This window comes from Podarcis pityusensis (assembly GCF_964106645.2).
Source record: "Podarcis pityusensis genome assembly, chromosome: 7".
Taxonomy (NCBI): domain Eukaryota; kingdom Metazoa; phylum Chordata; class Lepidosauria; order Squamata; family Lacertidae; genus Podarcis; species Podarcis pityusensis.
In genome coordinates this window covers 61,579,860-61,594,923 of record NC_138031.1, presented here as the reverse complement: position 1 = coordinate 61,594,923, position 15,064 = coordinate 61,579,860, and the positions used below count along the sequence as shown (strand labels likewise).

Here is a 15,064-nt window from a genome sequence, read left to right as displayed (position 1 = left end):
ATGCTTGATTCTATGTATTTTTGTCTGAATAGAGACAATTGTTTCCCACCCCATTGCAGGTATTAACTTAGCAATGCTAGCAGGATTTTTATCATTTGTTAGGGTTGCCATACATCTGGAATTTCCTGGACATTCAGCCCTCGTAAACAGCATCTGGGTGGAAATCACTTAAATCTCCAGGAATCTCCGGATGTATGTCAGCCCATGTAGGTAGTGTAGAATTTGGGTTCATTTCATTTAAGAAAGCTCAACAACTTTGCCCAAAAAACAAACAAAAAATAAACCCAAAACTTTTGTATCTGGATTTTCACTTTTTGAAATATGGCAACCCTAATTTATTACCCCTGTAATAACTTTTCATAAAAGTTACTGCTTATTTTGCACACATTTCAGCTCTGATTTGAATGGTCACAGGCTATACTTTTGCATTTTCTTGCCCTTCACCTATTACAATATTTATTTATATAAAAAATATACAACCACTGTATCATAAAAATATATCACAGCATGCATACACACACACATACATACATACACCTTTACCTGTCAATGATTATACTTTATGCATCTGATCAAGTGGACTCTAGCTTATATATTTGCCACATTTTTCCTTGTTGCTTTTGATGTACTACCCCTCTGGAAGTTTATTTCAAAATACTGTACTACAGCAAAAAAAGAGCTTCCGTCTCTGCCTATTTTCATTTTCTCCTGCAATCTTATATGCAATTCCATCCTCTCATCCTGCATATGATAGATTCTGCAGATTGTGGGGAACCCTTTTTTATTATCTTGGTTACTGTGGGGGACTGTGTTATATTATCCTCAGTCATTGTTGCTTGCAACCGCCACCTAGTGGTGCCAATTACAAAAAACAACAACTAAGGTCATCTTAAAACAAGAGTCTCCCACTCCGCCCTGCGGCAACCTGCAGTTCGTTCAACTGGGACAGAGCTTTCCAAACTTTTCATGCTGGTGACACACTTTTTAGACATGCATCATTTTGCAACACAGTAATTCAGTTTTACTAGCAAAATGGAGGTTAAACTAACCCCTTCCCAGCCCCGGGAGGAGTGTAGGGAGTATTTGCGTGACACACCTACACACTGCAGGCAACACAGTAATGTGTTGCAACACACAGTTTGGAAAGCTCTGAACAATCCTAAGACCTTGCAGGGAGAGGGCAGAGTGTCTGACACTGTCGGGTAAGCTTGTATTGGATGCTGTTGACAAGCAGTAACTTTCTTGGCCTGAAAACGGCCTAGTTTCAATTCCAGCATAAGCAGAAGCTCACTACCCTTCCTACTGAAGGCTCCTTCTCCAGAGCTAGAATATGCAGTTCAAAATAATTTTGAAGTCACTTTTACATTTATTCTAATACAATGCTGTGTTCACTGGCAGAGGAATGGGGGTGCGGAGGAAGCGGACCGTCCCCGGCATCACTATTCTGGTAGGGTGCAATCACGGTGCCCCCGACACTCGCCACGCACCCCCCCATGCGCTGGGCGCCACGGCCCCAGAACGCGTGCCACTCCCTTGCGGGCAGCGTACCAAACCCCCGGGATGCACGACACGCCCCCGTGGCACCAGCCACGCCCCTGCCTGCTCTCAGCCCCCAGTAGTGGAGCATGCACTGGGGGGGGGGGGAATTGGCTCTCCATATCGTGCACCCAATCCCTCAATTTATATGCGACTGTGGAAGAAACACAAAGATATAGGTTTGCTGCTACTAGCACAGGATGCATTTCTAAGGTGCAATCTCCAAGCATAAAGCAGGGCTTCTTAATGTCTAGCAACAAACATTATGGCCAAGTCTACCTGGAAACCCTTTTTCTTGTGGGGGCACTCCCACCATTACTTAGTGCAGCGGTCAGCAAACTGAGGTCTGCAGGCTGGATCAGGCCCAATTGCCTTCAGGATCTGGCCTGCGGACTGTCTGTGGATCAACGTGGGGATTATGTTCGTTTGGGCTGTGCCATATTTTTTCCTGTGCCATTCCATTTCCCCCACCTCTCCCTCACACATACTGCGGCGCCGCCTCCTCCCTCCCTCCTCCTGGCTTCTCCCCGCCCTGCCTAGAGAAGGAAGGAGGCTGGGTTGAGCACCATTTTAAGCAGCCCCTCTCCGGATCCAGCCCTTTCATGCTGCTCATCTTCCCACCACCGCTGCCGCCCTGGCGCTCCTGTGGGCCAGAGAGCAGAGCAGACGAGCTCGCTATGCCTACCCACAAGAAGCAGAAGCAGCGGTGGTGGTGGTGGCGGCAGCCCCTGGGAAGGTAAGCACAGCAGTTGGGGATGGGGTGGGGGGAGGACTACTTGCCCCCCTCGCCTCTTCTTCCAGCTCCCCCCCCCCCAGTGCCGCTTCTCCAGCCCGCCACAAGGTCTGAGGGACAGTGGACCGGCCCACAACTAAAAAATTTTGCCGACCCCTGACTTAGTGTCTCATAAATCACATGCAGAGTTGCAGGGCCTTTTTTCAGCCGGAACTCACCGGAACTCAGTTCCGGCACATCTCACATGGGTGCCATGGCCGTTCTAAGAGAATAAGGGAGGCGTTCATGGCGAGTTGTGGCACCTCTTTTTCCAGAAAAATAGCACTGCAGAGTTGTTTCATTGTCACCACAGAGGACCCACCAATTATTTAGAAGGTTCAAAGAAAATATAATGCAGCGGGCATTTGCCAGTTTCTGAGCCCACCATCCCTGCCTCATAATGTTACAGCTCTACAGAATCTCTTAGAGCAGATAACAATCAACTCTATAGGATTTTGCCAACCAGACAGGGCCCTTTTAACGGGAGCACTGAGTACGGTTGTCACAGGTCTTTTACACCGAAGGCCTCAAATATGAAGAGCCCACAGCTTTGTTGCTAACTCTCAGAAACACGAGACACAGAGGAATGTCCAGGTTCCCTCAGTGCTTCTCTCAGCAGCTGGGCTTAGCCTCTGCTTCCCGTCACAAAGATCATCCGCCCCACCTGTCCTGTAAGGAGGAACAGCAGGACCAGACGCTCTGAGGCAATGGTATCAACAGCACCCTTGTGAGACCTACCTGCCATGATGGCAGCGGATGATTACAGCTAGCCCCCAAAGGCCAAGGCCTCACACTGTAAAACCAGCAACTTATCGGCTGCATTTACAGCCATTTCCAGGACATCTGGGTCACTAGGGTATTCTTGAAAGGCTGCCAAGACCTGCTTTTTGAACTGTGAGCTGCTCATTTCCATCCAAGCTGGTCATTGAAAAATCAAGTTTGATGCCTGAGCTTTCCTCTACTTTCCCTGTTCCTTTTTCTGTTGTGTCATCTCAGATTTTAAGTCCAAGGGCAGATTGTGTGTGTGTGTGTGTGTGTGTGTGTGTGTGTAAAAAGTTTTCCCAGCTGACAATAGGTATAAGATGCTTTGAATGAACAAACAACCCTTCCCTGGATTCAAGTAACTTGAGCCCCATAAAACCAAATGGGGAAAATCACGAAACAAGCTCCATAATAGGTGCTAATGTCCTTTTGGCACCACAAGATGAGCGACAAGAAGAAGTGATGGCAGGCAGTAGGAAGAGCAAAAGCCCAGTCCAACCATGTAGTCAGACTTGGCTGCATACCCCACGAGGCTCTCTGTACCCCTCAGTGCCAGGCTCCTGACTGACCAGCAGATACAGAAAAAAGAAGAGTGGGAACAGTTCAAAATGGACACAGCCAACAAAGAGACCAACAGATGGGGCTAAGAGGAGATACAAAGATAGTAAATGAATGGCGGTGCCGGTGCCTCTGTGGAACCAAGGTAGGAAATGGAGGTGGGGAGAAAAATGGAGGCCCCAGAGGTGTAATCCTGAGAGGGAAAGTGTGTATGTGCGTATGTAGCATTACTTTTATTTAGAGATGAATTGGGGGAATTAATTGGCTTGTAATTTTTATTTAGAGATGAATTGGGGGGAATTAATTGTCTTGTCTTCAGTAAAATAGGTGTTGTGTTTGAGCAGCAAATGGGGTTCAAATGAGTGGCCTTGTGTTTGGAGGTTCATATACCACATCTCTTGCCTTTGATCAAGGTTCTTGGGCAATATATTTATTGCTTAGCCTCACCAGTTTGCATTTTGTATAATGGATGCTTTGCTGCAATATTAAATACTGTGATTGTTCGCCGCTCCCCCCCCCCCCGAGACAGCCATTTTGTGACTGGCTGGGTCTCCACCATGGCAGCCATTTTGTGACAACTACCACCCAGCGTTTTCTCAAAATGGGCCCATGCAAAATCCCGTCTGTAATATTGATGTAGTTTTTAATTATTTTAAAGGCATGTATACAATAGAACTACCTTCTCAGCCTGTGAGTACGTAACACTCTCTGCTCATGTGTGACGTTAAGAGAGATGGTTGTCTAATGCTTTCTATATAAAAATACCCATTCTAAATTGACTTATTTCAGATAAAATATGTTTAACATAGGATATGGGAACCCTAAGACAAGTGAATTAAAATTTGTTTGTATTTGACATTTTAGAGACATAACATCTTAATACTGCTTCTGACATCAATATATATGGACTAAATGAGCATTTTCCTCGCTCCCATCCTTCAGTTATGCAAATATTTTTTTAAATGACATTGACATGTGGTACGGTAGGCAGTGGTCAAATGCCTCAGGCCTTAAAAATGCACTTAGAGTAGAAAAGTCAAACGTTTGTATATATTCCTCCTTAGTCTTGCACTTTAGTAATAACGAAGTCAAACTATTTGACTGTGCTCAGAACACGTTAGTCCCTTTTTAGAGGGGCTTTCCACAAACACCAAATGAGTGAAATGACTAATCCATTTCTAAAATAGGACATGAAAGCTTGGGTAAACCGGTTTTTGTCAGTGATGTACTAAGCAGGCCCCTTTTGCAACCTATAAATCAGGAAATTGTCTTTAAAAATGCCTTGAAGCCATCAATACGTTCCAAGTTCCTTTATTTGCACATATTTGCATTTGAGCTTATGTTACGGTTAATCATTTCAAAAGGTGTATTATTACACTTTCCCTGTAAGCTATTTTTATAAAGAAGGTTGAGGATTTAATGCATGCATTTAAATCCTGGTGTGTTTTAATAAACCACAAGGCATTACATATATTTTGCTAAACTCATTATATTGATAACAGTGCTTGGTGACAATGAGAAACACAAAAGGAAAGTCTGTTCAGTAAACTGCTGAATTTAGGCTATACAGTGGTACCTCAGGTTACATACACTTCAGGTTACAGACTCCGCTAACCCAGAAATATTACCACAGGTTAAGAACTTTGCTTCAGGATGAGAACAGAAATTGTGCTCCGGTGGCACGGCGGCAGCGGAGGCTCCATTAGCTAAAGTGGTGGTTCAGGTTAAGAACAGTTTTAGGTTAAGAACGGACCTCCGGAACGAATTAAGTACTTAACCCGAGGTACCACTGTACGTCTATTTACACATTTTCAGGGGTAAGCCCACTGAACACAGCAGAAAATACATTTGAGTAAAAATATTCAGATATAGCAAGTTATGAAGGACTTAACACTTTTCCTTTTTCAAAATTGTTTTGTTTTCTTCTGGTTTATTGGCATACATAGCCCATGCATCTGCATAAAGGGAAAGAGGTAGAGGTGATCTATCATTATCATTATCATTATTAATTTATTTATGCTCTGACTTTTTCCTTGATGGGGCTCAAGTCTACAGATAAAAACAGAAATCACTAAAAACACAGAAAATAAATCTTAGGATAATTTTCTGGTCATATTGAACATTTTCTGGTGTCATAAAGAATTATCTAATTTAGCACATTTAATTTTACCTGTTAATTAATTAATTAATTAATTAATTCCACTTATGAATAATGTCCCATAAAGTATCTCAAAGTTATTTCACAATAAAACCATCAGCAATAAAATAAATACACCATTTCATTTATAAGAACAATTAAAACCACTTTCATTATGTAAAAACCTTTTCAGGTCTAGTGCAGATAAAGACTAGGGTAAAGATCTCAATTGAAAAGCTTATTTTTGAAGAAAGGTCTTCAATTAGGTCTTGAAAGAACAACAAAGATGGTGCCTGTCTGATATGTACTGGGAAGGAATTTGAAGTAGGAATTAGGTGCCACCATGCCAAAGGCTCAGTTCCTAAGTACAGCATGGATGTCCTGATGAGACAGTATCTGAAGGAGGCCCTCTACTTCACAGCATAGTGGTTGGTTTGGTAGAATAAACCTAAACACATGGAAACTGCCAAGCTTGCCATTATATTTGCATTTGGCATCCATTCATTGTTACTTATGAACTTAGGAAACAGATTTTTTTCCCCCTGTGGAAAAAATAAAGCACTGGAAAAATGTCCACCCCACCTCACTGGCCTCCTCCCACCATGCTTTTATGAAGCCATAATGCCTTTCAGCAGACAGAAGGGCTGGATTAATGCTGGTAACTCCAATATTGTTTCCAGTTCCTGGTTTGCTTCCACCACCTGCTTCAGTATACAACAACTATGGGCTGCCGCCCCTTCTAACTTCACTCACCAACTGCCACACACCACCTCTTATTCCTCTGAAAGGCCCTTGCTCCTTGCCAAAGTCCCCCTCCCCTCCCCTGAGTCCCTCCCCCTCAATAATAAATAATAATAATTTATTATGTATACCCCCCCATTTGGCTGGGTTTCCCCAGCCACTCTGGGCGGCTTCCAAGAAAACACTAAAATACAATAACCTATTAAACATTAAAAGCTTCCCTAAACAGGGCTGCCTTCAGATATCTTCTAAAAGTTTGGTAGTTATTTTTCTCTTTGACATCTGGTGGGAGGGCGTTCCACAGGGCGGGAGCCACTACTGAGAAGGCCCTCTGCCTGGTTCCCTGTAACTTTGCTACTTGCACTGAGGGAACTGCCAGAAGGCCCTCAGTGTTGGACCTCAGTGTCCGGGCAGAACAATGGAGGTGGAGACGCTCCTTCAGGTATACCGGGTCGAGGCTGTTTAGGGCTTTAAAGGTCAGCACCAACACTTTGAATTGTGCTCGGAAACGTACTGGGAGCCAGTGTAGGTCTTTCAAGACAGGTGTTATATGGTCTTGGCAGCCGCTCCCAGTCTCCAGTCTAGCTGCCGCATTCTGGATTAGTTGTAGTTTCCGGGTCACCTTCAAAGGTAGCCCCACATAGAGAGCATTGCAGTAGTCCAAGCGAGAGATAACTAGAGCATGCACCACTCTGGCGATCTCCATAGCTCATCTACACTATTGTTGAACCCGCGGCACCACCAGAAGCCCACCTTACTCATCAGCTATGCCCCTATCTGTGCTGCTGTGCACAAGTGGGCCAGCCTCTCTCTCAACCCACCCACCATGACAACCGCAGTGGCTTCTTGGCTTCTTCAACACCCTCCACCAGAACCCAACCTGCTCACCCACTGCCCTTGCTGCTCACCCACTCTGCCACTTCACCACCTCTCTTGTTCATCTGCTCTGCCCCCGCCACCCTTCTTGCTTGCCCTACTGGCACAAGCCCCAGTTGCTCACCCCACTATCCCACTTGCTCAACCTACATGCCTGTCTGATGCTTCACTCAACCTGGACCATGCACAGTCCATCTTCAGCATAACAGTGGACTAGTGCAAATATATTATAGAGCAAAATATTGCAGAGGTACTGTAGTATCATTTAATGCCCCTGAAGACTGCTGGGTACTGGGGCCATACCAGAACTGTTGGAGGTCAGAGGCAATTGTATTTCATCCTGCAGGGAGCTTTACTGCTACTGAAGGCAAATGAGCATAATGGTCACAAATCCAATACATTCAGGATTTGCACTGTCCATAAGAAAACCAGTTGCAGCAGACTTAATTTATATTTACAATAACTTATAATAAGTCTAAACCTTAACACTAAGCATACTTACAGAACAAGAACAAGGTATAAATGGGACATCAGCATAAGCACAAAAAGTAACAAAGTAAATAAATAATGCCCTTCACAATGCATAAATCACAGATCACAAAGGCATAATTATTCCAAGGGTGAAAAATTGTGCCAGGGAACATTTATTTCCTATGCACACCTGACACTTTAGTCACATGCCCAAGTGACATCATCCTGGGCTACTTTGGCTTTGTCACATGTGTTCAAACCCATGTAAGGCAGGCAAACTGCAAAATAAACTTTTGAGTGTCTGAAAGTAAATTTGCCTGCTTTAAGTTATTAAAATTTAAGTATTAAAATTAATCCCACATCGATTCAACTACAGTGGGATCTTGGTTTACGAACTTAATCCATTCCGGAAGGCCGTTCTTAAACCGAAACCATTCTTCAACCAAGGCATGCGTTCTCTAATGAGGCCTCCTGCCGCTGGTGCCCTTCCACCATTCGGATTCCGTTCTTAGATCGACGTAAAGTTCACAAACTGGGACACTACTTCCAGTTTTGAGGAGTTTGTAAACCAAATAGTTCATAAACAGGGCTGTTTTTAAACCGAGGTACCACTGTAATGGGGACGCGGGTGACGCAGTGGGTTAAACCACAGAGCCTAGGACTTGCCGATCAGAAGGTCGGCGGTTCGAATCCTCGCGACGGGGTGAGCTCCCGTTGCTCGGTCCCTGCTCCTGCCCACCTAGCAGTTCGAAAGCATGTCAGAGTGCAAGTAGAAAATAGGTACCGCTCTGGCGGGAAGGTAAACGGCGTTTCCATGTGCTGCTCTGGTTTGCCAGAAGCGGCTTAGTCATGCTGGCCACATGACCTGGAAGCTGTACGCCGGCTCCCTCGGCCAATAAAGCGAGATGAGTGCCGCAACCCCAGAGTCGGCCACGACTGGACCTAATGGTCAGGGGTACCTTTACCTTTACCTAAGGTTTGCCATCACTGGGAACTATGAAGCCATGGGTGGCTATAAAGTACTCTTCCCCATCTGATGCCCTCTGGGTGTTTTGGATTTCAAGGCTGGAGTTGGTAGGAGTTGTGGTCCACAACACCTAGAGGACATCAGGCTGAGAAAGCCTGTTTTAGACTTCAGAAATGAGCGCCGCAACCCCAGAGTCGGTCACGACTGGACCTAATGGTCAGGGGTCCCTTTACCTTTACCTTTTTACCACTGTAATATGTGTAACAGTTTGCCTTTCTTATGTAATGACACAGACAGGATATTGACCATTGTTCTCTCTAACTACATTACAGAGAAGCTCTAAGTTACCCACAGTTACAATGCTTGCTGTTTCCTTTTGTGACTTCTTTGCATTTCCCCCACCCCATATTTTGCAATGCTCAAAATGTATCATTTATTAGATAAACAGGACATTTATAACAGCCTGGTTTGTTTTTATAGGATACACATCTGTAGTATGCTTAGCACAGCCTTCCTGTTCTCTCCCGCTTATTGTTGCTGTAAGTTTGGTATTATAAAACATTTGACAGCAAAAGATTATACAAGAGGGAAATTTATATTGGAATTCACTTCAGTTGGCTTGATACATATTAATCACAAATCGTAGCAGCTTGTAGCCTTTGAATACACCACACTTTACTCTGTTTTCAAATGAATGCCTCTCACATGTGGTAATAAGGTTAGCTTGACATTTCCTCATCCAGGAAGGTGACTGCTGCCTGCAAGTGATGTAGAAACCATAAAGTGGAAGGGCACCATTCTACAAAACCTTCAAATGCATAATACAGAAGCAGAGCCGCATGTTCACAGCCAGGTTCTCCCAACTACTGTTGGAGGCAGCATACCTCTGAATAGTAGTTGCTGGGAGTCAAACAGGTAGAGAGAGTACTGTCATGCTTTGGTCCAGCTTGAAGGTTTCCCATGGGCATCTCATTGGCCACTGTGACTAGATGGGCCCTTGGCCTGATCCAGCAGGGCTCTTCTTGCACTTAAAACACTGAGCAACTCAGAATATTTCATTCAGGCAACCTCCAGCAATATTTATTATTATTGGTAGGAGTGTTGGTTTTTTATTGACACCACCCCATATTGACATTTGATACCAAATGGATGAGTGGGCAGAAGAATCTTGAAGGTTGCTATTGGCTCTTGAAAACTACCACCAGCCTTCTTTTTTCAGGAGTGGAAGAAGCTGTACTAAGTGGCTATTGACCTGCCTGAGGGAAGAAGTGGGGAGGGAATGAGACTTGGCTTGAGGTCTTCTTGCATTTTAACAATAGCACTGATTGAAAGGTGCTGCATAGCAGCAGAAAGGCAAGAGATGCTATTACTGGAGACCTGTGCGCTTAGCACTTGTGACCTGTCCCAGAAAGAAATTCATAGAATCATAGAATCATAGAGTTGGAAGAGATCACAAGGGCCATCGAGTCCAACCCCCTGCCAAGCAGGAAACACCATCAGAGCACTCCTGACATATGGTTGTCAAGCCTCTGCTTAAAGACCTCCAAAGAAGGAGACTCCACCACGCTCCTTGGCAGCAAATTCCACTGTCGAACAGCTCTTACTGTCAGGAACTTCTTCCTAATGTTTAGGTGGAATCTTCTTTCTTGTAGTTTGTTATTCTACATATCCCAATATACTGAATGGTCAGTACATGATATTTATTTTCAGATGAGTATGAATACATGCCTTACTAATTTGCATTATTTGCAACTACAGCAAAGATCTCAATGTTTTTATTTTTTGTTTTTTAAATAAACTTGGTGGGCTGTAAAGGTGATTTATTAATTGGAATAAAGTAGAGATGAACCTGCAGAAGTTATTATTAAGGATTTATTTTAGCTATCCTCTGTACATTAGATGAAAATTGGGAAGATGTATCTCATATATTATGCCTATACAGCTGCTGTTATTTAGTATTGTATGCAACGGCCTTTGGCTACATCTACAAGCAGTACATATTTATTCTATCATCAAAACCTGTGGGAGTGGAAAAAGACCTCTTCCGCTCCTGCAAGAAAGACGAAGAACCTGAGCCACTAGGGTGATGACTCCATTTGTAATTTTCTGATACAGAAATGAATGGAACTTGTTCAGTTTTGTAGCAAGCTGTTTTCAGAGACATAATTGGAATGGGGGAGGGGACTGCTTCCACTGCTGACATTGGGGTTACTGGTGTCGGGTACCAGTTTTCTCCAAAATGTAACACCGCAGCCTCAGCTTCCTGTTAAGTTATTAAGTGGCTTCCAAGTAAATGAGCTCAGACTGTGGCACAGCTGAGCCAGTATTAGGCAAGTGGATTTGGCCCCCTCAGATGCATTCCTAGACGCAAGTCTTTTTCTTTTCCCTAGATCTCAAAAAAGGGGAAAATTGGGCTCCATGGGCTTTAAATGGTGGTGCAGTACAGGTACAGTGGTACCTTGGATTACAGATGCTTCAGGTTACATACGCTTCAGGTTACAGACCCGGCTAACCCAGATATAGTACCTCAGGTTAAGAACTTTGCTTCAGGATGAGAACAGAAATCACGCGGCGGTGCGGCAGCAGTGGGATACCACATTAGCTAAAGTGGTACCTCAGGTTAAGAACAGTTTCAGGTTAAGAACAGACCTCCAGAAGGAATTAAGTTCTTAACCCGAGGTACCACTGTAATGGGAAACCTGATACTGTCTCAGTATGTCTTGGGCATTGTGTTAATGGACACAATGCAAAATGGGGTTTTGCAGAAGGTTGTGTTGGCTTGAAAAGGCCAAGGTAGTCTGAGTCTACCCACTACTTTTCCAAGGTACCTGCTCTGTTTCTTCTATTTTTTCCTCATGCTATTCTTCCTCACTGCTTATGGTTACCATCCAAGCTAGAGGTGTTCTGCAGCCTGCAGTCCTAGGAGGAGGTTTTGGACATTCGAGATTGGAGATTCAAGAGTTGGTAACGTGCGATGTTCAGCTGTTTGTTATTAAAGGTTGTTTGAAGAATTCAGAACAAACATTTGTTTACACATTTTCTTGAGAACAATTCATTTTTGCCAAACGTGGTTTTTCTGTCTCTTTAATATTTTTAAATTTTTAAATAATTTTTTTAAAAAAATATTTAGCAGTAAGGTCCATTGCAGCAAATAACATGCTGATATTTTTTGAAGTAAGCCTTTGGTAAGTTCACTCCTGCCAACATATTTTTTTAGTAAGAGCCTTATTATTTCAGCTTGAAGAAGAGTCTTTAGAGTTCAGTTTAATTTTTGTGTGCTATGAGCTGCAAAATCTGATCCAGCTATAGCATATTTTCCATAACTAGGAGATTGCTATTCTCTCTCCCCCAGCCCCAAGAAATCTGCCAGCCACAGATCTAGGGCCTACTCAAGAAATCAAAGCAAATTTAACTCCTGGACCTAGGATCACTCTCACTCTGCGCCAGATTGACTGAAAGATCAGAGGTTAGAGATTGAGAATAGGCTTTAGCCTATCTCTTGTGCTTGACCCTAACCCTTTATTTCAGGGGTGGGAAACTGGATTCATCTGGTGGTCTGGATTCTGACATCCCCCAACCACTGCAGCCCACTTTGACAGGGGGGTGGAGCTTGCCTCCTGCCAATCACCTGATGTTTTCAAGTCAGGTAAAGTGCTTTTCTTTGCAGACCAGTTTGATTAACAAAGAAAAGAGTTATTTTGCCTGCATGGTATGAAATCAAACCACATGAGCAAAGTAAGTAGTGCTTGATTTCATACTGCATAGGCAAATGAAGCATTTCCCTGCAGAGCTTGCTGTATCAATCAGGTGATTGGCATTGACATGAAGACCTGCTTTAGGCAGGGTTCAGCTGCATTACAAAGTTTCTATTCAGGAACTCCGTAGTGCAGTCTGTCCAAGCAGGATTTGCTGATACTGTAGCACTAATCAGGTTATTGGCACTTAACAGCAATCCTTGTTTGCCAAGGAACAATTGGTAGTGCAGTTTACGACTTACATGTTTCTTTACAACCGTCTTCATCTGCTCTACACATGACAGCAGATATGCGCTTTGGAGAAAACAGCCTTGCTGGCCAGAGGTTTCCCACTGTTGCTTTATCTGGACTACTAATACCCTTGTGAGCTGCATGATGGAATATTGGGTCTAGACCCTGTCTATACAGTATTCTCCTTACCAAGAAGTTGCTAGAAGGTTTCTGTACAGAGAAATCCTTTCCTTGCTTCATCATGCCAGTCATTTCCTCCAGTAGACCAGTGTCAGACTACATAGTAGCCAATAAGCTGTGCTTTTAGTTTTTATTGTATCTGTCTTACTGCACTTTCATATTTTTTTAATGATATTGTGGTATATAAGTATTTGTATGTCAGCTAGGTCATTCTCAGATTACCTATCTGTTCTAACAGCCGCTGTGGAAAGGCATTAGAAGACCCCTGGAGCCAATATATCAGGGATCAGCAAACTTTTTCAGCAGGGGGCCGGTCCACTGTCCCTCAGACCTTGTGGGGGGCCAGATTATATTTTGGAAGGGGGAAAAATGACACAAGAGCACGATGAGCCCTGGTGGCTGCTTATCTGTGTCTTGCGAGCGGCAGGGGCTGGCGGTGGTGGAGGTGGAACGATGAACAGCGCGTGAAAGGGCTCCGGAGAGGGGCTGCTTAAAATAGCAGCCGCTCGAGCACTGCTGCTGCTGGCACAAACAAAGCCCAGCCCCCTTCCTCCTCTAGGCAGGGCAGGGAGAAGCCAGGAGGAGGGAGGGAAAAGGCACTGGTGCCATGTGAGAGAGAGGGAGGGAGAAGGAAAGAACGCGGGTGCTGGCGATCCACACAGCGATTCCCGGACCGTCCGTGGGCTGGATCCAGAAGGCAATTGGGCCTGATTTGGCCTGCGGGCCTTAGTTTGCCGACTCATGCAATATAGGAATCTTCTGCCTAGTTGAAATGGCAGTCACAATATCCAGTTGGAAAAGAGGCATGAAGAGAATATTGTATGCCTGTGACTGCACTTCTTTCATCGAGCCAATGTAGGTTGCCTCCTCTTATTAGCCACTCTTGTTCGAACTCTTCTCTGTCATAGTCTGCTGACCTAACATAGCTACAGGAGGAAAAATTGGATCTTATTCTGGCTCATGTATTATAAATATGATTGTTGTGTACATTTCAAGTGTAGTATGTCACTCACCTGCAGGTGATAGTGATGTCTAAGCCTGAAATAAATTGGCTTGAGTTTTAGATTTTTAAGGGAGTGGGGGATGACAGAAAATGAATATTCTCCCCTGTAACAGATGTCAGCTACACACAGGTCAGATGGTGTCAGCCTAGTAAGTTAACTGAAAATGAAAAGCAAAGATACACTCTATCACAGAATAAAATTAACATTACCCTGCATTTCTGAATGGATGAGATGTTCCATTAGGGATTTCAAATTCATAATGTGATTCCACTACACTCCCTTAGGACTGACAAGAATGTAAAGAACCATGTACAGTCTCTCCATGCATAATTTTAGGTCACAAATCTTAAGCATCTGGTGCAGTCAAGGAAAGAAAAAAGCTCCACTAAAAACCCACTTTACCCCCCCCCCCCACATGGCTGGAAATATGATATGAATGAAGTGGCTTTGACACAGTAGCCCTCCCCACTTTTTACTAGCACTAAGGGCTGCATGGTTACAGAAGGGCTGCAGGGCCAAGGGCTGCTTTTGTGCCTACCCATGAAGTTGCCTCTTAGCCACCCACCCATAGCAGAATAACTTCAGAAGTGTGGAGCCTTAACTCTCTGTCTAGGGTCTGATTTAGATCCCTGATCTTCCAGTGTTCTAAGTCTTATAGGGAACGTGGGGGGGGGGGTCTTTACTTACTTCTCTATAATGGCAATGCCCATCTCCCTGCTCCAGTGGTTCTCCTAAACCCCTGCCACCGCTACCATTAATTTTTTTACTTCCTCTGATCCTTTAACTTCCCAATAACCTACAGTGGTGCCTCGCAAGATGAAATTAATTCATTCCGCGAGTTTTTTCGTCTAGCGAATTTTTCGTCTTGCGAAGCACGAAATCCCATAGGAATGCATTGAAATTCAATTAATACGTTCCTATGGTCAAAAAAAGTCCAAACAAAGCCAAATTTGGTACAACAAGAGTTTATTAAGTGCTCTTTAAAGTCACACATACTGTAAAGAGCATTTCAAAAATTGAAGGAACAATTAATTAAGTTTCTAAACATGACAGAAAAACATTTTAAAATCAACA

General features: G+C 43.9%; 1 protein-coding gene across 1 annotated transcript in view; it reads left to right on the top strand.

The window, feature by feature from the left end:
* The first annotated feature begins 1,562 nt into the window (after window positions 1-1,562).
* LOC308482289 (NXPE family member 3-like) overlaps window positions 1,563-15,064 on the top strand; it is a 60,027-nt gene continuing 46,525 nt past the window's right edge. Inside the window, exon 1 of the mRNA XM_081015299.1 lies at window positions 1,563-3,773. Within this exon, the coding sequence (XP_080871425.1) occupies window positions 3,739-3,773 (35 nt within the window). The 5' untranslated portion in view covers window positions 1,563-3,738. The remainder of the gene's footprint in view (window positions 3,774-15,064) is intronic.